Source organism: Cyanistes caeruleus, chromosome 3 (genome assembly GCF_971803275.1).
Source record: "Cyanistes caeruleus chromosome 3, bCyaCae1.hap1.1, whole genome shotgun sequence".
NCBI lineage: Eukaryota > Metazoa > Chordata > Aves > Passeriformes > Paridae > Cyanistes > Cyanistes caeruleus.
This window is the reverse complement of record NC_141703.1, coordinates 72,388,660-72,410,612: the sequence shown is the minus strand read 5'-3', so window position 1 is coordinate 72,410,612 and position 21,953 is coordinate 72,388,660. Positions and strand designations below refer to the sequence as shown.

The 21,953-nt window shown below is 39.3% G+C and overlaps 1 protein-coding gene and 1 long non-coding RNA gene across 4 annotated transcripts in view; one reads left to right on the top strand and one right to left on the bottom strand.

Annotated features, from left to right (window-relative positions):
* RDX (radixin) overlaps window positions 1-16,406 on the bottom strand; it is a 44,611-nt gene extending 28,205 nt beyond the window's left edge. The window contains exons 1-2 of one of the 3 annotated variants that reach the window (XM_086881913.1): window positions 16,110-16,406; window positions 8,008-8,080 (exon numbers count right to left, since the gene is read on the bottom strand). In XM_086881913.1, coding sequence (XP_086738039.1) covers window positions 8,008-8,019 — 12 coding nt within the window. In that variant the 5' untranslated portion in view covers window positions 8,020-8,080; window positions 16,110-16,406. Of the gene's footprint in view, window positions 1-8,007; window positions 8,081-14,975; window positions 15,071-16,109 lie in introns of those variants that run through there. The other 2 variants (XM_086881911.1, XM_086881912.1) reach the window with 2 other exon arrangements.
* A 35-nt stretch (window positions 16,407-16,441) lies between these two features.
* Window positions 16,442-21,449, top strand: LOC147654243 (uncharacterized). Its single transcript, XR_015284777.1, has 2 exons — window positions 16,442-17,880; window positions 19,817-21,449. It is a non-coding gene; the product is annotated as an uncharacterized LOC147654243 (long non-coding RNA).
* The last annotated feature ends 504 nt before the right edge of the window (window positions 21,450-21,953 follow it).

Genomic DNA, 21,953 nt, shown 5'->3' with positions numbered 1-21,953 from the left:
ATTTGTTAAAAAACAAGTAGTCAAATACTGCAGGAGATAATTGGAAGCCCTACTTGGAAGTACAACAGTCTCTTACAATTTCTCTTCAGCTGGTACATACAGAAGTGAGAATTTCCATGAAGCAGAACAAAGTATTAAATGCACAGCACTGTTTTCTCAGTGTAAAACAGTCCTCCACTCCTACTGCCAGAGTACTGCATTTTATTCATCTCTAGTGCATAGGAATATAAAGTGATAAAGGTCAAATATACCTTCCTATAAATGCAAAAAAAAACCAAACTCACACAGATATATTCTAATTTTTCTCTACTGTTAAAAAAGGAACAGAATAAATTTGGACTTGTATTACAAGTTCTTACACTACTTGATCTATGCATGCGCGAACCATTTCCATTAACTATTTCCCTAATTTTGCCACCAGGTGGAATACTTTGAGAAGTGATTGCCTGGAAAAGAAGACAAAGCAAAACATGGAATTAAGATCTAAGGTGGGAAAAAAACCTGCAGAGCAGTTTGTCCTCATGCAACAGATGAAGTTTGATCACTGCTTGCTTCAACATCAAGGTAAACACAAGGGGGATATACAGGACAAGAACAGCAGGAGCCTGAGGACCTCTAGGTTATAGACTTGCAAACAAGAATGATAAATGGGGCTTAGCCAGCTTTATTGTGTGTGCAAACACTGATAAAGAACAAGAACTGAAGACTTTGGAGTAAAAGAGAGCTTAGTTTTATTGCAAAATGTTTTTTTAAAAATAGAGGGTGCGTGTCAGAAAGAGGGAAAAAGATGTTTTCTGTAGATTCTCTCAGTCTGTCCATTTCAAGAGAAGGAAAAAATACCCTCTTAGAACATAATTCCTCTAACAAAATAACTAATTTTAACTGGTAGGTCTAATTCATTGCTAGTTGCACTAGTTTAAGCATAAGGGATTGCCCCTTAATTTTTTAAAAATTAATTTTTTAACAGCTTTTCTATTTAAAAAAAATGAAATCTTCTTTAGGGTAGTCATAAGTAAGCATTATTACAAAGGATAAGGCCAAAAATTATTTTTATTAAATGCCAAAGTGCTCTGTTATATAACAGCACCATTGCTAAAACAAGAAGCATCACAGAAGATCTACAAAGCACAGCAAGTTCAAAACTAATTGCAGCAGCAGGCAGCAGAAACTTCTTATATAAATATCCTTACAACAAATGTCATCTACAAATGCAAGAAATACTATCTGAGAGTTTATCCTTCACAAAACTAGAAGAGTCAAACAGTAAAACAATAACTGTAATACAGAGACAAACTCAATATAGTTCTAAATTCTATCTTCTTTGGGATGTTACTACCCCAAAAAATTTGAGTGCTCGAAGAGTACAGAGTTTCTACACCTGCAAGAGGTACAAACAGACATTTAAGAGTACCTGGCCACTTATACACATTACAGAAACTGCTTAAGCCTGTAGCATTTCTGTTTATCTTTCAACTTCGAATTAACAGATCACTCAGATGCTAATCAACATTTACACATTCAGTTTTAATAAGAAAGTTACAAATTAAATTATGGCAATGTTAAAATGTTACCTTTTATGATAAGCATTATTTTAAAAGATACAAAGTTAACATTACAGTTCATTTTGTTTCCCTAGAAATTTGGACTGACTTTGATTTTTGGCATACAAATAGCAAGCTTCTGCAAACTTATAACATTGTTTCATAGGTTTAATTATTTCTATGCACGGAACATAAAGTTACTTTTGTCAAAACCTAAACAGCCCCAAAGGTCTACTTATCTAATTCAAACCTTGATTACAGGGCACTCCCTCAACAAAAATCAAACAACTGGTATCAGTTGCATTGTCTGTAAAATAAAGCTAGAAAGCTACATAAACAAGAGTCATAGGGGAAATTTCTACATCATAAATACAGCAGGGAATTGAGAAAATGGGCAGAGAAAGACGGTCTGGGAACTTCAGCAACGGTCTGTCCCTCATGTAACCTCTGCTAGGTATCTGGCTACTTTGAAGCAATGCTCTTCACCTGATGTTGGTGACAGGGGGAAATTATCTCAACCACAAATTACGGACAGGCACTAATATGAACCAACTTTACCACACAAATACGGAAACAGGAAGGAGCTCTTGCAATAGTGACAAAAGAAATGCATAAAGGTTTCCTGTAGCAGGTATTGGAAGGCTACCACTACACATACCCCAAGACCCACTCAGTGACTGCTTTTCAAACTTTGTCTCACCAGGATCCCACATCTTTCAAACAGAATTTGACATCTCACTTCTTCACTCTAGTTCAGTCAATTACTAGCTCAGTTTGCATATTAAACAGAATCACAGAATAGTTTGGTTTAGAAGGGACCTTTAAGGTTCATCTAGTTCAACCCCTCGGCAATGAGCACAGACACCTTCTCCTGCATCAGGTTGCCTGGAGACCCATGCAACCTGACCTTGAACATTTCCAAGGATGGGGCATCTACCATCTCTCTGGGCAACTGTTAGAGTGTTCCCTCCTGCATCATAAAAATGTTCTTAGTGTATGTAGTTTGAATCTATATCCTTCTAGTTTGAAACCATTACCCTTGTCCTATTGCAACAGGCCCTGATAAAATGTTTATCCCCACATTTCTTGTAAGCTCCTTTTAAGAACTGAAAGGTCACAGTAAGGTCTCCCCATACCTTTCTCTCTCCCAGGGAGAACAACTCCTACTCTCTCAGCCTTTCCTCATAAGGAGGAATACTTCATTCTGAGAACCAATTTTGTAATCCCCCTCTAAACCTGTTTCAACAACACCACCTCCTCCCTGTGCTGGGAACCCAGAGCTGCTGCAGCCCTGCAGGTGGGGTCTGAGCAGAGCAGAGCAGAGGGGCAGAATCCCCTCCCTGGCCCTGCTGCCCACGCTGCTCTGGATGCAGCCCAGGACACCTTTGGCTTTCTGGGCTGGGAGTGCACACTGACAGCTCATGGCCAGCCTCTCACCCACCAGCACCACCAAGTCCTTCTCTGCATGACTGCTCTCCATCTGTTCAATTCCTCAGGCTGTGCTGACTCCAGGGGATGCCCCAACCAAGGTGAAGCACCTTATACCTGGTCTTGTTGAACCTCAGGAGATTCACATTTTCCCACTTCTCATGCTTGTCCAGGTCCTTGGCATCAGCAGCAGGCTGAGTTTATCTGTATTTTACTAGACTTGCTTCAGAACGATTAAACACAGCCAAAGGGAAGGGAATACAAATTGATTATTCTTTGCCAAGGGTGCAACTGATGCTTTGATAACAAATGTTGCTAATGGGTTATGAGGATATTTGCCACAGCTACAAAATACTATTCATAGAAAAACATTCTACAGCAAATTATCTATTAAATAATTTACCAAAATAAATAAAGAGTATAGTCAATGAACATATCTGGAACAAGAAAAATCAATGTGCACTTAATAAAAGCATGCACTTCATAAGGGAATTTTTTTTTTTTTTTTTGCATTCTTTCACCTTTAAGAACTTGAAAAAGTATTTCTACATTTTCTTGTAGAACCTAACTTCAGCCCTCCACAATTTATGGGAATATTACACCATCACCACATTAAATTTTGAACCTCTCCTCAAACAGATACATCCACATTTTGTCCATGAAATATGCACAAAACCTATCTGTAAGCTTAATAATATAGAACTTTCTATTACTCCAGCCATCCTTTGCAGCTATTAGTTATGGCACTTCATCTTTCATGATGAACTCCAAAACTGAGTAGGTACCAATACTGAGAAAAAAAGTCATTCAAAATAACATGGAAATGGTTTCCAAAGGTTTTGCTTTGGTTTAATAAATGCAAGACAAATTAGTTATTGTAAAAGCCACAAAAACCAGTCTGATCCAGAAGAAAATTATAGATGGTGAAAAAATTTTGTTCAAAGAGCTTCCTCACACTGGTTCAACCATTTACTACCTCAAGTTTGCATATTAAATTGTTTTAAGAGTAGCAGTGTATTAGTCCAACTGCTTTACAGACTGCACACATGCACACAGCACTCTCTCCATAACAATGTCGAAGTAGCTATAGGAAGAAATGGAAGAAAAAAATTTTATAGAGAAGGTTAAAGGGTAAGAACTAAACAACATTAGGAACAGGAGGCTACAGAATAATGCCAAACAGATTTTACTAACAGACAAATCAAAAGAAAGCAGTCCTCCAAGCTGACAGCAGTTGTCTATTTATATTATAGAAATGAATAATAAATTCAAGTAATAATTCAAATACTGCATTACACAGACTCAAAAGATTTTCCTAACATCACTGTAGTAAAAAAAACCTATACACTATTTCAATTCGACCACCTTACAGAAATTTGATCATGCAAGTATTAGAATTTTATATCATATATTCCAGAATTAATTTCCTTCTTCTGAATACACAGTTTCATAAAACATTAAATAAACTTGAAAAAAAAATCCTTTTTAGTTTTATTAACTTTGACATCTACCTCTGTTTGTTTTCTTTCAGGCATTGCAGTTTGTATAAAAGTGCTGCAAATTACCGCCGAAACCAGATGATAATTTAACTCCTTCTACACCCTATAAATGCAATATTTCAGTCAATTATATCCAAGCTTCTTAACATATGAAATGATTAACAGTTATGTAACCCATGATATCTAATTTTAGCTTCTATGTTTCTATTTTCAGTGCAGATCTGTGAGAATGCCATACAGCTGAGAAACATTTTGTACCTATTCTTTTAGTAAGAAAGCAATGAATATTAGAGTCAACAAATATTCTGTTCTTCAGCAAGCTGAGAACTAAGCATACTGAGAACAGCACTTGCAACACCTCAAATTTTGATTACAGCAGCAAAGATGTAATTAAACAAAGAAGCCATCAGTTTTATTCAGATGTATCACAACATGCTAAATGAAACTAAAAAATTCACACAGCTAGGCAGAACTGAGAAAAAGTCTCTTTCAAAAACAAACAGTTTGGTTTTAAAAGTAAAGTAGATGCTGAATAACAGCTTGAAAAACTGGAAAGCCACTTTGTCACAAACCCAGCCAAAGTGAAGGAACAGACTTTCTACTGAAACAATCAAAAAATAAAATGTTTCAATTATGTATATTTTTCAGTCACATATCACCTTAATATCTCAGGACAATACACTAAAGTTGTTTCTACCCTTTCAAAACAGCTTTTTCACCCAAGCTGTTTAACCTACTAGCCTCTAAGAAAAAAAAAAAATCTGAAACACGTGACCTTTTCCTACCATGTATAAGAATCATTCACAATGGCATGAAACTTATTTCAGACTCAGATTTCCAGGAAAAATGAAAGATGTTTGCTATAAAATTCCAATATGCCAAGACTTTCTACTGGTCTTCATTTACTTAATTTTGTCTGGAATACTATGTAACTTTTCAACATAAAACCAAAAAGAGTGAACCCAAAATCTATTTAATTGCATTTCCTGCGGTTCAATGGGCACTGATTTCATCTAAATTGATCTATGGCTTATTTATTTGTTATTTTCTCAACAAAAAAAATCGTTCCAGAAACACATGAGGAATTTATAGTTGTACTGCACAGGCTTACATATTTAGAAGACTATCAGACTTTTCTGAAAACTATCAATTGGATTGTTACAGCAGAATCTGAAAAAAGAAAACGTAAATAGGTCACAGTAATACAGAAGAGAGATAGCACTGTCAAAAATCTCACCACTTGTGTTAACTGGGTTTTCTTAGCTCTTACTCATGATTATTTCATTAGTTTTCAGGTTAAATGATTTCCAGCAATAAAGCTACAGAACACTGATTGTCTTATTGCAACAGCTGTCAAAAATAAGCAATGAAGACTTAAAACATAAATAGTTTCTGGACTAGAAGTACATTTGGTTATTGTGGATTGTGCATAAAGACAACTCCCAAGAACTGCAGTAAATATCCATAGCAAGAGACCTTCTACTGTCCAGTATTATCAAATCTGACCAGAACAGCAAAATTCTTCAAAGAACAATGTTGGATTCATTAAATATAACCATGGATAGGCTCTTACAGTCTCCAAAGAAAGAAGGAAAATAAAGAGGTGAGGGGGTAGGAAGAGAGCTCCAAAGCAATCTATCATTTAAGAGGCAACAAGAAGAAAATCTGAGGTTTGATTTTTATAGGTAATACCAATTAACCTTTGGCAAGTGTGCTACTTCTTCATTCACTGATTACCAACTATAATCACAGCAACCTGCAGTTTACAGGAAGACATTGAGAAATGTAATCAATTTAATTTCATTTATAACGGCTCCTTTCACTTGGCTTCCTTGTAGGACTTCACATGCACCTACATCATCAAGAGATACATGAACTCTTCACAAAAAGTTCCTTATTAAAGAAAAAAAGCTATCTTTGGCACAAGCACAGCTTCCTTGTCAAGATCTAGTAGCTAATATCCATTATTAGGGTGGATTGTGCACTCTTTCAACATCACTACAATCTCAGTTCTAAGGATATTGCTTTCCCTGTGAACAACCCTAAAATTCTTATTTCCTTCAATTTTCTCTGGTCCTTAAAATAGAAGGAACCCTGCCTGCCTAAATTTCATGGTTCCAATCCCAGAATTTAAAAAGAAGTTACCTCACCCAAGCTTTTTTTTTTCTAGTCACCTCCTCTGTGGCTCCATGACTCTCTAGCTGCAAGCAGCTGAAGGCCTCAGAAACCACATGAACTCACAGTGACTTTTTGCCTCACTCTTAAAACACAGTTTTTCAGTTAAGAAGCTCCATCAAAGGCAGTACTCAATTCTCATAGCCAGCACTCAAACAGGTCAGAAAACAGTATGCTGCTAATTCGTTTTCCTGCCCTTTATAGTGCAGCTTTCTGTCACCAATGAGCAGGATACAGCTAGCTACTTCCAGTTGGAGAAAGTGCCAAGATACTGCCCCAATCCACTGGCAAGAAAAAAAGAAATTACAGAAACAAGGTATGGCCAGTTGGTCATCAGACCAACTCTGAATAGGCTCAGAATAGAACTTCAAGCCCTTAGTCCCATGCTCACACTATTCATCAAGCTGTACCAGTTCCAAACACTAGCGTACAACACAGATTATTTACAGGGGTAATTTCTCACCAATAGCAAAAACCTTTTATATACCTGCATATAGGGATGTATGTGTGTATACACATGCACAGACACATTTATTCTTAGGAACAGACCTGCCCTGCTCCTATTCTGCTACCAAAATGAAACATCAGTAAACAAAGAAAGCCTGAAGGCTATTACATAAACCAACTGAGTTGAGTAGAAAAAAATCTGACAATTCAGTTCCCTTTCTGAATGATTTGCTCACTGGATACAAGTGCAAGAGACAAGCAAAAGACACTTAACATAAGGCAGATGAAATCCTAAGCTAGCAATATAACATTAAGAAAAAAAGAATCAACCAAATGAATAATTAAATTCTCAATCTAGAATTATTATCAAAACAGAAGACGGAGATGATCTTTTCTCCTGGGTAGAAAGCGGGTGAACCCTTATCTTAGCTGAAGTGAGGAGAACAGGAGATCACAAACTGCTTATTTCCTCCCTTCTAAACTTATTCTATGTGATAGCCTCTACCATAGTAAAACTACTAACTTGGTGCTGACACTTGACACACGTTCTGTCTTCCCCTGCCAAATCCCACAGCAAACCCTTCCACTGATTCTCAGACACTTGGGTCAGGCTCAAATTATGCTTCCATTAACTACTGTAAGTCAGCTCGTCTCAAAGTCAACAACTCCTGTCAGCCAAATGGGCTCCAAGTACCACTCTCATTTCCAATCACCCTCCATGCAATTTGCAGTACCATGCTTTATTGACCATTTTTTCCATACATTGGTACCACACTGTCTCAACTTCAACTGTACATGATCAAATCTTACGAAATCTAGAAAGGGAAGAGTCAAAATAATTAGAACAGATGTAAGATTATACCTCTAAAATGTAAAAATCTTTCTAGATTTTAGATTAATATAAACCTGCTACTTACTGGTTTCGGCATTTTTCTTGTTTTCTGTTGTCTCCTGTCCACTTAAATCTTCCAAAAACTCTTCTGCCCCCTTCTGCCAAAAACAAAATTAAAAGGGTTGTTTTTAAATTAATCAAAACTTAATCATAGTAAGTAGTACAAATCCCAAAACAAGTAAGCATACTCTACATGTACAAAATACACTTCTCAGTAGATGACATATAGAAAGAGCAACTGATTTAGCCAATGCCAGAATCTACAGGTCTCTAAGCAGTAACATCCTTCCTAGTTTCTGTAGTATATTTATGTAGTAATGTTACAATAAAGAGATGACAGTTCCTCAAGTCCTACAAATTCTTTTAAATGTTCTGTTAACATACAGCATCTACTGTTAAAAGCCTCTAACATTATTTACAAGAAACATCATGAAGACAAAAAATCCACTAATAATTCTGAAGCACCAAAACTTTTATTTCCCGTCTATAAAATAACTTGTTTCTCTCAGCAAAGGAATGACAGTAATTTTTCCCAAATGAAAAGAAATGCAAGTATACCAACACCATTAAAAAAGGAAGAAATTCTGCTGTGCTTAAAATAACAGAATTTTTTCTTTTTAAGCAGAAGTCTATAAATGATGTCTATGTGCTGATGAAAGTATTCACTATTGTTTTCTGTTCAAAAAAAGCTTTTATGCCTTCAAAATATATGCTTGCAAAGTTATTGGTATATATCATCCTATCTCCTTATAAATTCCTTTTAACTCAGAGCAAGCAGCTAGTCACCTTCCTGCACACATTTCCAGTAGTGACTTCCACAAATCAGACTGTTGCTGGTTTGCAAGAAGCATCAGACTGCATTGCCTTCAAAAATAATATTAAGTGGAATTACACTTATACTAAGAAAAATGAGTGTGACATGCTAGTCAGAATAATCTGAGATTTCAGTATTATAACTCCACAGCTGCAACAGATGAATAAAATCTTCAGAAATACTTAAAGGAAAGAGAGAGAAAAACAGAATACTTGGAAGCAATCCAGTTATCAAAATCGAGCTTTTGTATGACTGATCTTTCATTCATAAAGAAAAATAAAAAAGTATTTTTATATAAAAATTACAGAAGAAAATTTTCCTTGCTTCTTAGCAATAGAAATACAGTTTCTAAAATATTAGAAACATTCACACAGCAATTTAAGGTGCATTGGCATTTTATTTTTTATTTCTCCTTCTAATCTGTAGAGATATGTTTGAAAAGGGACTTAAAAACAGATAAAGGATGAAAACAGAATTTAAGAAGCATAAATGTTGTTGGCTGGTAAAGAAAACAAATGTTAAGACTAAAGATTACAAAAAGACAGCTAATGGCATAATTCAAATATTTAACAAAACTGTGTTAATTTCAGAAAATCAGCCTGAAAACATTAAAACACTATCTCGAAGTTACACTCATTACGATATAACTAATCCAGCCCAACTCTAAAGGTATAATACTCGATGCCCAGCACACAGTCAATTACCTTCCAGCTGATTATTTTAATTACAGAAGATACTCTTGAGAACTGGACAGTATCATGGACAGTCATGTCCCAAATGCAGGCTTGCTGCCTGATGTGCAGTGCCAATTTATGCACTGAGCCAAGGCATTTCCTTTTCTTTATTCTGATCTGCACAGAGAAGAGAGCTAGGTGGGAACCCACCAAAGGCTGGCACTCCGATCATCCAAACTTTATACCTTTCATACATTTCAGCAAAGAAATCATGGTTTATTTGCAACAGGTTACATGGCTCTCTTTGTGATCAACATTCCACCTTCTACTGGTTCAATGATTCTCTCATTTCTCCTGCCAATCACACCACATGCTAAGCCATTCCCCTCTGGAGGCATGGCCTTAGGGAGTCAATGGGTCCTGAGTTGTGGTCCCAGTCTCCCCCTGCCAGAATTACCTTTTCTCCACTTGGAGCTGATTCAACGCGGTTGCTGAGTTGGCTTTGTTTGTTTCTTTCTTATCTTGGGAGTTCAGCCAAATATCCTTGTGCCTCGTGAATTTTGCATTCCCTGTGCCCACTATCAATGGAACATCCTTCTTTCCAAACTTTGCTAACTTTCCCCTGGGTCTGAGATGGTTGAAGAGTGTCAAGCCCTAAACTTTTACAAGGCAATTCTACTTACAAGTCATTTATCTTTCTAACACCTGGACATCAGCAGTAAGGCTACTGTTTTAAGATACTGTTAAATATGTTCTTGAACATTATGAATACACTTTTTCCTCTATTCCTCTTCCCTGCTTTAACCACAAAGGCTTCCTGGGGAGGAAAAAAAATTTGCTTTTGATAAAAATTCAACAGCGTTTTTCCCTTTCAGAGAAGAGACTGCCTCCTCTTCTCCCTTCTTTCCCTAATGTACACTTTGGAAAAATTCAAGAGAATAACAGAAACCAAAACAAGCTTGGCTCTAATATCTGCTAACAGTTAGCAGGATTCCAAGCTATAGTACTCCCTCTGCTCATCTCTGACAGCAGAGGTTCAATGCTTGAAAAGCTGAAGGCAGATTGAAGCCCTAGAGTTACACTCAGTTAATTAACGATGCAAAAGCCAAATTAGATTCTCATTCACCATTTTGTAAGTGTGCCAACTCAACAGTACCAAAAGGAACAGAAAGTAGCACAGCTACCTTCCTGTGCCTTTAGTTACACAGCACTGAAAAGAAGGGGTATGGTAAGATGACTGATAAGGAAGTCCAGTCTCCAGGAGAGCAATGACAGCACATGGCACAGGACCAAGATCTGTGCTATCAAATGATTCCTTTCTGAGGTCTTTCTAAGAGACAAACACATCTAGAAATTTCTACAATGACTGTCATACCCTCATATATTTCATCACTACAAAATTCATTCATAAACATGTCCCAGACTTTTGCTTTGGGATTTACTCAAACATTTTGTTGTAATACTATCATCAAACCATAAATCATTTATTTGAAAACTCACTTTAAAACCTTAAGGTAACTTTTAAAATCAAAAATGTGACTACAGAGTTTTATGGATTCATCCTATGTCATCAAACCACAATTGGAAGACATGTTTTCACATGCAAGAGAACAAAGTTATCAGCAAAAAGCAAGAATCTACTTATGTAAAACAATAAAAATGAAGTCTCACTCTTAGTCCCACAGTCTCATAGGCCTAAGAAATTATCACAGTATATGAGCAACAGAAAAAAATATGCATGAAAAACAAACAGCACCCTATGTATTTTTTGTTGAAACGTTTGTTCATAATATCTTTCACTAAGTAAAAAAATTCTACAATTTATTTTTTAAAAAAAAATTAGCCAAATGTAAATTTATGGCAAACTATGCTGACTTATTTCCATTGTTTTCATTTAATATATAATACAAAAAACAGCCCATGTCAGTCTTAATATGCTTTCATATTCAAAATGTGCAATTTTGAAACAATACATTCATACAAACACATTGTAACTATTATATGAGTATACAAATCAAGAAGTTCACAGACCTTAAAACTGCAAATATTGACATCAAATAAACACTGAATAAAAACTGGAAATTATCCTATCTTTTCCAATTTTTGGCACCAGCTAACATTAAAAACAAGAGAAATATGAGGGAAACATTGGGCCAAAAGAAACTAAAAATTGCAGCCAGGCAAAATATTGTGTATCTCCACTGTTATTACTGGAGTAGCAGTTCAATTTTGCTACTAATGCCAGTTCAGATAAATTTATATTTAGCAGATGCAAAATTTTTAACTTTGAAGCAACTAATTACTTAGACTTACTTTTATCGTAACACTCATGGGATATGGCAATGCAAATAGAGAAAAAAAAAAAAAAAGCCAAAAACACCAGCAAAAAAGACCTCAGTCAGCTGGGACTGGGAATCATATTCCTTTTGATTCCTGCATTCTGAAACCAGCTTATGACCTACTAGGCATACAGGCTTATCTGCATCTAAAATCCTAAAGGTCCCTCTTCCAAGTCAGGATTAACAGGGTTGTGACTTTGCAGACTTCCTACTGCTACAGCACTCAGGACCCTATGCAGTAATCGGACTCTGGACCAAACAGAAAAAGTATCAGCACGCTCTGTATCACAAACAGATAAAAAAGTCATCCAGAACATCAAGAACTCTCTTGAAATGAAAACCTGTGATTTCAATTTGTTTCTCTTACTACAAGGCAGTCGAGATTTTTATATCTTTATCATCCATGTTTCTAGTTATGCCACAGAAAGCAACAAATAAAGCAATTGTTGAAAGATGACAATGAAAGCTTTCTTCAGAAAATGATGGTGCATAAAATGCCTGATGCCAAAATTTGGTCAAATAATTTATGCAGCAGCTGTTTTCAAAAGATACATTCATACACACAGCCATGGGTCTGAGGTCAGGTGAGGATGGGATAGCAAGCAGAAAGCTCGAGCAGGATGCTTGGCTGGTAGAGAAGCAACACTCAAAAGTAGAATCCCTATCTGACAGCTTAGGGCCCTCTCTCAGCAGCAGTCCCTCCAGCAGCATTCCTCCTAAGCTTGAGCAAGAGGTACACCACCTACTTCTCTAAATACAGATAGATGCTAGGGGCCACAGAGCTTTACCCATAGCAAAATAACTCACTTGTTTATTAAGAGAAACTTATTTTAAATTAATATACTTTTTCTTTCCGGAGTCTTATCCCATTCCATTTTCTGTAGCACCTCAAAGTTTTAGATCTTTGCAGCGGAAGCAATAGGCAATTCACAGACCATTGGACCTGAATAACTGGTCTCAGATTTCTACAAAAATGTCTCTCTACTCCCAAGCAGTCAGTGAATGTCTGCAGGGCAATCATCCTTCACACCAACAGCTCCCTAATGACACACTTGGTGCAATCCAATAAAGAAGTTCCTTTGCCATAGACTTTACTTCTGCATACATCTTTTTCAGACGGACAGAGCAACCGCCTACACAGCTGTCTGCAATATAAGCAAACCAGGGCAGGAACTAAAACAAGCCATTTATTTAACAAAAAAAAAAAACCAAAAAAAACCTAAAAAAAATCCCTGAATTGTACACCTAATACATAAAAACTGAGATTTGACCAGTACTAGACATCACATACAGTTTTATGTGCCAACTTTTTTGTGTTGTATTTTTCCTTTCTTAAAACCACCATTTCCCTCAGTCCTCCCTTCTCTGAAACACCAAAAACAGGCCTGCTGTCTCTGAAAAACAACTGAAATAGAACTAGTACAACTTACATATTCAATACATCTATAGGAAAATTCATTTTGAAAAGTGAAGTGCTTCTTCATAACTGGACTTCCTGTAAACTTCAGAAGTAAAATGAAAACCTGGCAGTTGCCAACACAGTATCCAACTAAAAGCAACTTCATACCAGTCAAGTAATATTTGTGCACTGCTTGCAGTTTTGCCAGCTAATAAACTGGTATGTTTTAGATGTGCTACATGATTTACATACACTTAATATTTATTGAGCTTAGTAACCTTAACTTCAAGTACCGACATATGCACTATAGGAAATAATTCAAAGATTCTGAAGAGTTCTGCAATGATAGAATGACCAATATTACCATCTACATTGGATGTATCATCAAAAATGGAAATCATGAATTTAAAGTGATGGAAGCACTGTTGCTTCCAAGTGCAATAATCCTTTCTCTAAACACACAGTTAGCAAAGAAATAGGACATGTACTCAGAATTTTGGATATATCTCATCTCAAAGTCAAGTACTGTATTTTCTGAATGATGCTGTTAAGTCTCTTACAACTAGTTCCATAAAACAAAAGGAAACCTGTGAACTGGCCAGCCATATCATTCTTCATATAAAATAGCTAGAGTTCTTAAATTGCAATGTTTTAATGTAAAGATTATTAACTGCCTTTTTGGGCCAACACCATATTTCCTTTTCTTTGTACTACATGACTTGAAGGTTTCACTTTACAGAGTGATTAATAAATATCTAAAGCAGAAAGGGAAAAAAAACATTTTTTAAATCCAAAGTACAGCTAAGTATTAGCCTATTGGTAAAGTTAGTCAACACACACAGTTCTTCAGTGTTGAAAGAGTCTACCTAGGCTCCTTCAGCTCTGGAGTAAACTTGCTGAGCACACAGGATACACTGGGTGCTGCTTTAATGGATCAGTATCTTTCCACAATCAGTTCTTTCTCCAGGAGTTTGTATAAAACTTTGTTTACATTTACAAACTTGAAAATCCTCCCTTTCCGCTACTCCCACAGACTTCTAATGCAATATAAAGCGATAGGATGGCTTTGAAGTATTTAACACACCCAAGGCATTACATGTTGTAATGCCTTCAACAACTTTTCTCCTCACCTCTGCCAACAGAGGCACCCCTTCCCAAAAAGCGAAGCGAGGCTGCTGAAGAAGGCCGTTCACCTATCCTGGCAAAGGCTAAAGAAACTTTGCCAAGAACTGCCTTCTCACGTCATAACATCTATATATCTTACCCTCCTGGTTTTGCAGCTCGTAGGTGGATCTAAATCCTCACTCTCTTTACGGCTTTACCCAGTTTTCTGTGAAACAACCTTGTTCTGGCAGTACCATTACCACAGTCCTGCAATGCTCTCTATTGCAATGGCAGAAACAGTCCGAGCAGAACTCTTTTTGTCATCACTACACACACTTTCACCCCTTTCTCTTTGAGTCAGCACTCAATGAAAACTCTCTGGACAGCTCCAGACATGTCACACCATGTCATTTTTTCATGCGTTTTCTAAAGATGTTTCACTTTTGCTCTCCAGTTTCCCAACCTAATAGAACAACTGTGTCACTTCAGTACAAAGCTTGGAAAAACGCCACTGCCTTGCAATTGCCATTTGCTGGGAGGCTGCTTATCTGGGAACACTGCACTGACTCGCAGTTTATTTTTCTCACAGTCCCACTTATGCTAAATCAATAAATCAATGGAGGTAAATCTTATAATCCAATAAACAGTTACTACCTGTCCCACCTTTAATGATTAAAAAAACAACTTCATGGCAGTAGCCGTAGTGTTACTGTACACCAACTCCACATCTTCCCTGGGAGCACACGTTGCCCAGCAGCGCTGTGCCAACGCACCGAGAGCTGACAGCAACAACCGCATTTCCACAATCTCCTCCATGTGCGGGGTGCTGTGCAGGCACACGCATCCCCAAAAACGCTCCCGTGGCACAGACACGGCGACGGGCATCTCCGATGGAAACAAACCAGAGCGACATACAGGGATACATCTGAAGCCTCACACGAACCAGACACAGAGACAGAACTACTTAAAACTCAGAAACGCCACTCCCGTAACTCAGTTTAAAAAATGGAAGCTTTTTAAAAGCCTGTACCAGAAAGAGGAACACGAAATACTTGTCTAGGGTGTTACACAGACTGGAAAAGACAGCTTAATAGCACCTTACAACTAAAGTGATTAGTTGTGTTGGCATGGAGTCCAAAGAGTTATTTTTTTTTCCGCGTTCAGATTAAGAAACTGACAAAAGACAAGTGAATTCCACAAAGTTTAAACTAAAACCCCTTATCTGCGCTAAACTTTAAGCGACAAGGTTAATTACAAATGCCCACGACTTGTACAAAACATTAATCCATTCAAAAAAACAATGCACAAAGGCTCATTCAGGGCCGCTGCGCCCATTACGTCGGTCAGTACTTAAGGACTCTTAAAAACGCGCATTTGTCGAAAACAATAGACAGCAACAGATGCTCCACAGCACTTGTTTATGAAGTAATTCCTTATTATTCTCCCACACCGCCGCACTCAGCTGGCCCGACCCGACTGCCACATGTCTTACTACGGTATAACCTCCCGAGCCGCGCCGCTCGGGGACATGAATAATGCAGCGGAGGCTGCGCGGGCACGCCGGGGGCGCGCTCCCGGGGCTCGCCGATGGAGCGGGGCGAGCCGGGTCCCGGTCCCGGGCGGAGGCGGTGCCCCGCACACCAGCGACGCGGTGCCGCGCTCCCGCCGCCGCAACAAGTCGCCTGGTGCCCCCCGCCCACCGAGGGCTGCGGGCTGGCTCACGCCTCGGGATGCCGCCCCCGCACTGCCCCTCCGGCAGCCGCCCGCGCACCCCTCGCCTCAGCGCTCCCGCCTCACCTGGGACTCCGCTCCCTCCGCGGCGCCGAGCGGAGGGGGGGGACGAGCCCCCGAGGCAGCGTGCTTGGGGCGCGGCGCTCTCCGCTCCTGGCGGGGCGGTGTGTCCCCCCCCGCCGCCTCCTCGCAGCGGGGCAGGAGGCGCTGCGGGGCCGCCCCGCGCTGCTCGCCGGGGATGCGGCGCGGAGCGCGGCGTGCGCTGTGACAGCTCCGCAATATGGCGGCCGCCGCCGCCGTTCGGATTTTCCCCCCCTATCAGATGTGGCTCCTGCGCACGCACTGCGCACGCGCGGCGCGGGCGGGCGGGCATGCGCGGCGCGCGGCGCGAAGCCGCTGCCCGGAGGGGCGCGGGGGTGGGGGAGAGGCCGTGAGGGGCGCCCGCGAGGGGCTCTCGGCGGGGGAGGGAGACGGAGCTCCCGTAAGGGGACGGTGGCGAGCGCTCGCCGTCTGAGGTGGCCGCCTCTCCGTACGCAGTTCCGCGCCCCTCTGCGCGCTCCGGCGGAGCCGGCGCTCGGGGACCCCGCGCAGCCCACCCGAGCGCAGCCCTGCCCGCGTTATGTGAGCCTGTGGCAGAGCTGCCCTCCGGGACCCCGCTGCTCGCTTGAGCGAGGAGGGGATGAGGAGAAGAAGCTCTCCCGTTAGCGCGGGCGGGCGGGAAATGAAAACGTCAAAAAAGGCTTGAGCCAGGGAGGGGGAGTTGGCGGCGTGTTTTTTGTTTTTTGTTGTTTTGGTTTTTTTTCCGTGCAAAGCCCCGGCAGGCATAGTGCCGCCTTTTTGTGGGGCGTGTGCCCCGGGGCGCGGTGTGAGGCCGGCTGTCACTCCAGATAGGGGGGCTCGGAGCTGGCGGTGCCACCAGCCCCGGGGTGCGGCGGGCAGGAGCGGGGTGAGTGGAGAGCCAAGGGCTGAGAAGGGTCGAGCTGTGATGGCTCATGGGAACAGGGATGCCTTCAGGGAAAGTGCATGGAATGCAGCCTGAGTGGAGAGCACTGACCGTCTTCCTCTCCTCCGTATCATCGCAGTGATGGGCGTCCTCTCTTTTTTTCCATCAGTCAGTCGCGTGAAACAGTCACGCTGGTGGATGGGATCACACCTTTTTTATTTTTATTTTTATTTTTTTTTTATACAGTCCCAATGGGAATGTAGAAGAAAATAGCAATAAGGAGAATCCTTCTGAAGGACAGAGAGGTTGAGGCAATCCCAGCCCCCACTGTGCTTTCTCAGTTTATTTTTGTTTGCAAGGAAGTGAAGGTGCTCCCTGAGCTCAGCGGCAACCCAAGCAGGGAAGCCAAACAGCAAAGCTCAGTGCAAAGGGATCCACTCGAGCTACCGAGTCATGCAGCTGCTATTAATACACCTCGCCCTCTGGCTCTCTGAGAAGGAGAGGTTGGGGGAAGAACTATGAGGAATTTTCATTTAAAAGCTGCTTCAAAAAGAATAAAAATAATATTCTAGGGTGAATTGGAGGTGGGAAGAAGGGGAAGAGGAGGAAAGCAGCCTGGAAAACAAGGAATAATGTCCCAGAGAATTTGTGGGAGCCTCACTGATGAAAAATTCTTAATTTTTTAAAAAAAAAATTTAAAGAACATTCTGAGAAGGCAAATGACCACATAATACAAACTATTATAAAATTGATTTTTGACAAAGGCTTGAACATAATTACTTTTTCTGGAGATATTTACTTTAGTTTGTGATATTTTTATGCATTTTTGGTATATTTCAAACAGGCTGATCTTAAGGGTCATCATCACAGAATCTGAACATTGGTCTGTTAAAGGTATGTTCCAGTTTCTCACGTGGGCTAAAATTTCATTTCCATCTTTGTGCTGTTTTGCTCCAAGGAAGAAGTGACAGTGGCTAATTCTTTATTGCCTCTGTTGTTCTTCATTGTGAAGAACATCCTCGTGTGAAAGAGTATTTTGCAGTACATTAAACTTCTAGGGCATCTTGCAGCATCTGCAGATACGCAGTTTCACGGACCAGCCACCATTAGTATGCATTGTACTGTTCCCTGTTCAAATGGCCTTTACCTGCAGGTCAGAGCAAGGGAAATGAAACAAAACAGAGAAAAACAAATGCTGTTTTATTCAGCCACTTATAAATTGACTATGATTCACTGCAGGGCACAGATAAAATGTGTTTACTTTAGTTGACCGAATTAAAGGCTTGGTTTCTTCTCAAATAGTCCATTCTGAACTGGCTCAAATATAGGATTATTGCACTAGGGCTCAGTTTCATTACTGGTGTTGATAGCATGTGAAAGCCAGTTCCTTTCAGTTTGTGCATTATCACTGCAGGATATGCTTTATCTCTTATCCTGTTACATGAAGAATATTATTGCTCAGAAATGTCAAGGTAAATAATAGTCTTATCTTCCTTGTCAACAGTATAATGTGGTTTTCTTCTCACCTTGCTCCCTTAACAAGGTGTAAAATTGCAGTTTGTCTGATAAAACAGGGCAGTAAAAACAGAAGTGTAGTTAGAGATCCTATTCTTTGTAGCCGTGAAACTGAAACTACAGAAAGAAGTAGAGGCAATAAAGAGAGCTTTCAGATACCCCTAGCAACTTAAATTACACAGTTCTTTAAGAGGTAGGTTATAAAGATAAAGCTAATGATAAGAATGCCGTAACTACAAGACGTAAAAGTTTATCTTCCAGCAGTAATGCCAAATCCCAGCCCTTCCTTAAGAAACAGATTTTAAACTTCTTGTTGCCTGCTCTGAGAAATCAATCCTAGAATCCTTTTAGAAAGTAAAGATTTTAGGGCCAAGGTTTCTCTTCTTCAGTGCACCTGCAAAAGCATAAAGCATCAGTATTAGTGAATACCCAGTTGTGTGTTAGAGTCTACTTTTATTAAATCCAAATGTACAGTTCAAGGGGCGTTTACTAGACAAGGCATTTTGGAAAAGAGAACTAAAAAAAAAAAAACCATGAAAAATTTCTGATTTTCTTTTTTTTTTTTTTGTTTATTTTCAAATGGTATGCATTGACATTACTTAATTCAATTATGATTTATGCCACCAACCTTGATAGAAGTGTAGTGCTGCCCATACCATGCCCCTAACGTGAAAAGTTATACATGGACTCAGCCTACACGCCTGGAAGGCAGCCATTCTGGGAATAATTATACATATGACTCAACACACATTCTCAGCTATTAATATGTTTACAGAAGCAGACCTGACATTGTCTAAAATTATTGCAGGGTAATTTTACTCTTACTAATTGCATGGTCTAAAACCAAATTGCTTTTTCTTTTGTTAGTTTTTGAATAACAATAAAAGGATACATTGCCTTAATGGACATTAATTGTAATTATTTGTCCAAAAAGTATGTTGGATTGCCCTTTAAAGTCTTTGCCAGAAGCAAATGCAATTTAAAGTATTCTGTGGTCATCAGATGAATCCAATTCACAGATAATTTAAATATTTGGTGAAATTACAATAAATGTCTAAAGTAATAGTTTTTATGTCTCTTGTTAAATTTGTCTGTCATTTAAAATGAAATGTATCTAATTCCAAAGAGTATTTTTCATGCATGGTATTAACATACCAGATTTCACTAAAAATAAAAGGGTTCCAGTAGCAACACTGAGAATTCCAAGTTGCCTTCATTGCATGCATATGTACAGTCTTAGCTTTGATCAAATTCAAAAGGCAAAATAGGGTATGATCCTGGGGAATTTGTGTTTTCCCTCTCTGAAATACCATAGGATGTGAAGCTTATTTAGGTGTCCTCCGGGGCCAAGATCCTGCATTTGGGCAGCACCTCCAGAATCCTCTGCTCCAGAGAAGAAGTTTGCAACTCCATGTCCAGGATAATTCCCTGCATGAGTGTTGTAATGAAGGAGGATAGACCTAGTGTGCAAAAAGTTACATGGAAGGGGGATCCTCCCTCACCAGAGGCACACAGTGAACAGAAAGGATAAATCAGCACCTGAAAGCCTGCACAAAACACCTGAACAACCATAGGCAGGGTAATCTACTACTGAGCTGCAGTGTTGGCAGCTGGCTCCTTGTCAGGCCGTCCTTCCACCCTTTGATTTAATCACCTGGCTGAGAAAGCTTAGCCTCTAACATGGACTGTGATGCCTGGCTTCACATGCCTTTCCCATTGAAAATCCAAGGGGTTGTTTGCAAAAGCTTTGTCCTGCAGCCAAATCAATTCTAATTCTAATCAACAGAGTTAGATTTAAGAGCATTGTTTCTCTTGCTGACTGTGCTCACCAGAAGCCTAAGAACCAGGTGACTAAGAAGCCCAAAGGCTTTATCACTGATGCTCCATCACACATGGTGACTTTCTAGTGACAGACTTTTGGCTTTTTCCTGGTATTCGGTCTCTGACACTACAGCAAAGATACCATTGTGGTGTCCACCTATCTCAGAGTCAAATATTAATACCTTTTCTACTCAAGATAGGGAGTAGCAGAATCACTTGTAGAGGAGTGTGTTTATTGAAGTGCCAAATATGGATCTCAGCAATTCATTCTAAGTGAATCAGTATTCACATCTCTTGGTAATACTTTGCTTATTTAACCTTTGTACACAAAGTGTATTATGCAGCACTTACATTCCATTATGTCAATCACCTTTATAATGTTATGATTGTTTTGGGGGTTTTTTTGCAACTGCACGAAAGACAGGTTCACAAATAAAAGCTGCTTGCAGTTGAGGTTGGGGCAAGCTGTCTGATTTCTTCTATGTCACTGCTCTTGTGTCATGTCACCACAACTTGCCTTCACTGGTACATAAGGTTATCATCTAATAGCTGACACTTAGCTGCAGTTCCTGCTTGTGTCCACTTAATATTTTTGTCTCATTCGTAGTTATAATTACTATGACAAGTACAAGTTGTTCTGCAGTGACAGCACTGGGGTTTTTTTGTGGCAGTGTTTATTTAGTTAGAATGTGGCAGTAGCTGTGTCACGTCCATAGCACTGGAAATCAAAGTCATGGATAAACATAACTCACTTCCGCAAAATAATGTTATAACCAAGTAAAATAGAATGTAATGTACTAAGCAGTTAAAGGCACCAATACAGATGTCTTTTTTGAAGAATCTATTTCTTCAGCAAGAAAAAAAAATAATAAATATGTATGTATATATATGTGTGTGTGTGTGAGAGATTACCAGGGAATTGGATGCAAGTTTTTGAAAACTTGAAAAATGTATCCACCTGTTAGAGCCAAAGCAAATTATTTGGGGGGCGTTCCGTTGTTGTTGGGTTTGTGTTTTGTGGGTTTTTTTACTGGTCTCCTAAGGTGAATGTACACTGTTCTGAGAGACAGCTATACACTTTGTGAATAAATAAAATCATAATAAAAAGTAGAGCTTTTTACTACGAATCCATCACTGGAGTATTTTTAGGTCCTTGCCCCTTCTAATTTTACTGCATTTTCTTGCTTCTTTATTAACAAGCAGAAAAAAGCAAAACCATAGAAGGAGTGTTAAACTTTTCAGGCAAAATCTCAACATTTTGTCATCTCCCAGTTTTACAAAAATATAGATGTCAAAACCTCAAAATAGAAGTACATATTTCTTCACAAATCCATCCTTTTTTAAATATGGGACATTTTCTGGAATACTTATATATGTTGAAGGGGGAGGAGGAGGAGGAAAGACTGAAAATTGAATAGGTTTGTGTTTTCCGGATATGGGGCATTTTCGATGGCATGCCAGTAGCATCACAAAAGATGAAAAAATGCCTAAAGGAAACACTCCATCACCACTTTAAAGGGGGTGTTCCACAACAGTCTCCTCAACCCATTTTTGCCAGTTGTTTTCAGCTAAACCTACTCATAAAACTGCTTTAAAAAAATAGCAAAAAACCCAAAAAAGTCTCAGCATTA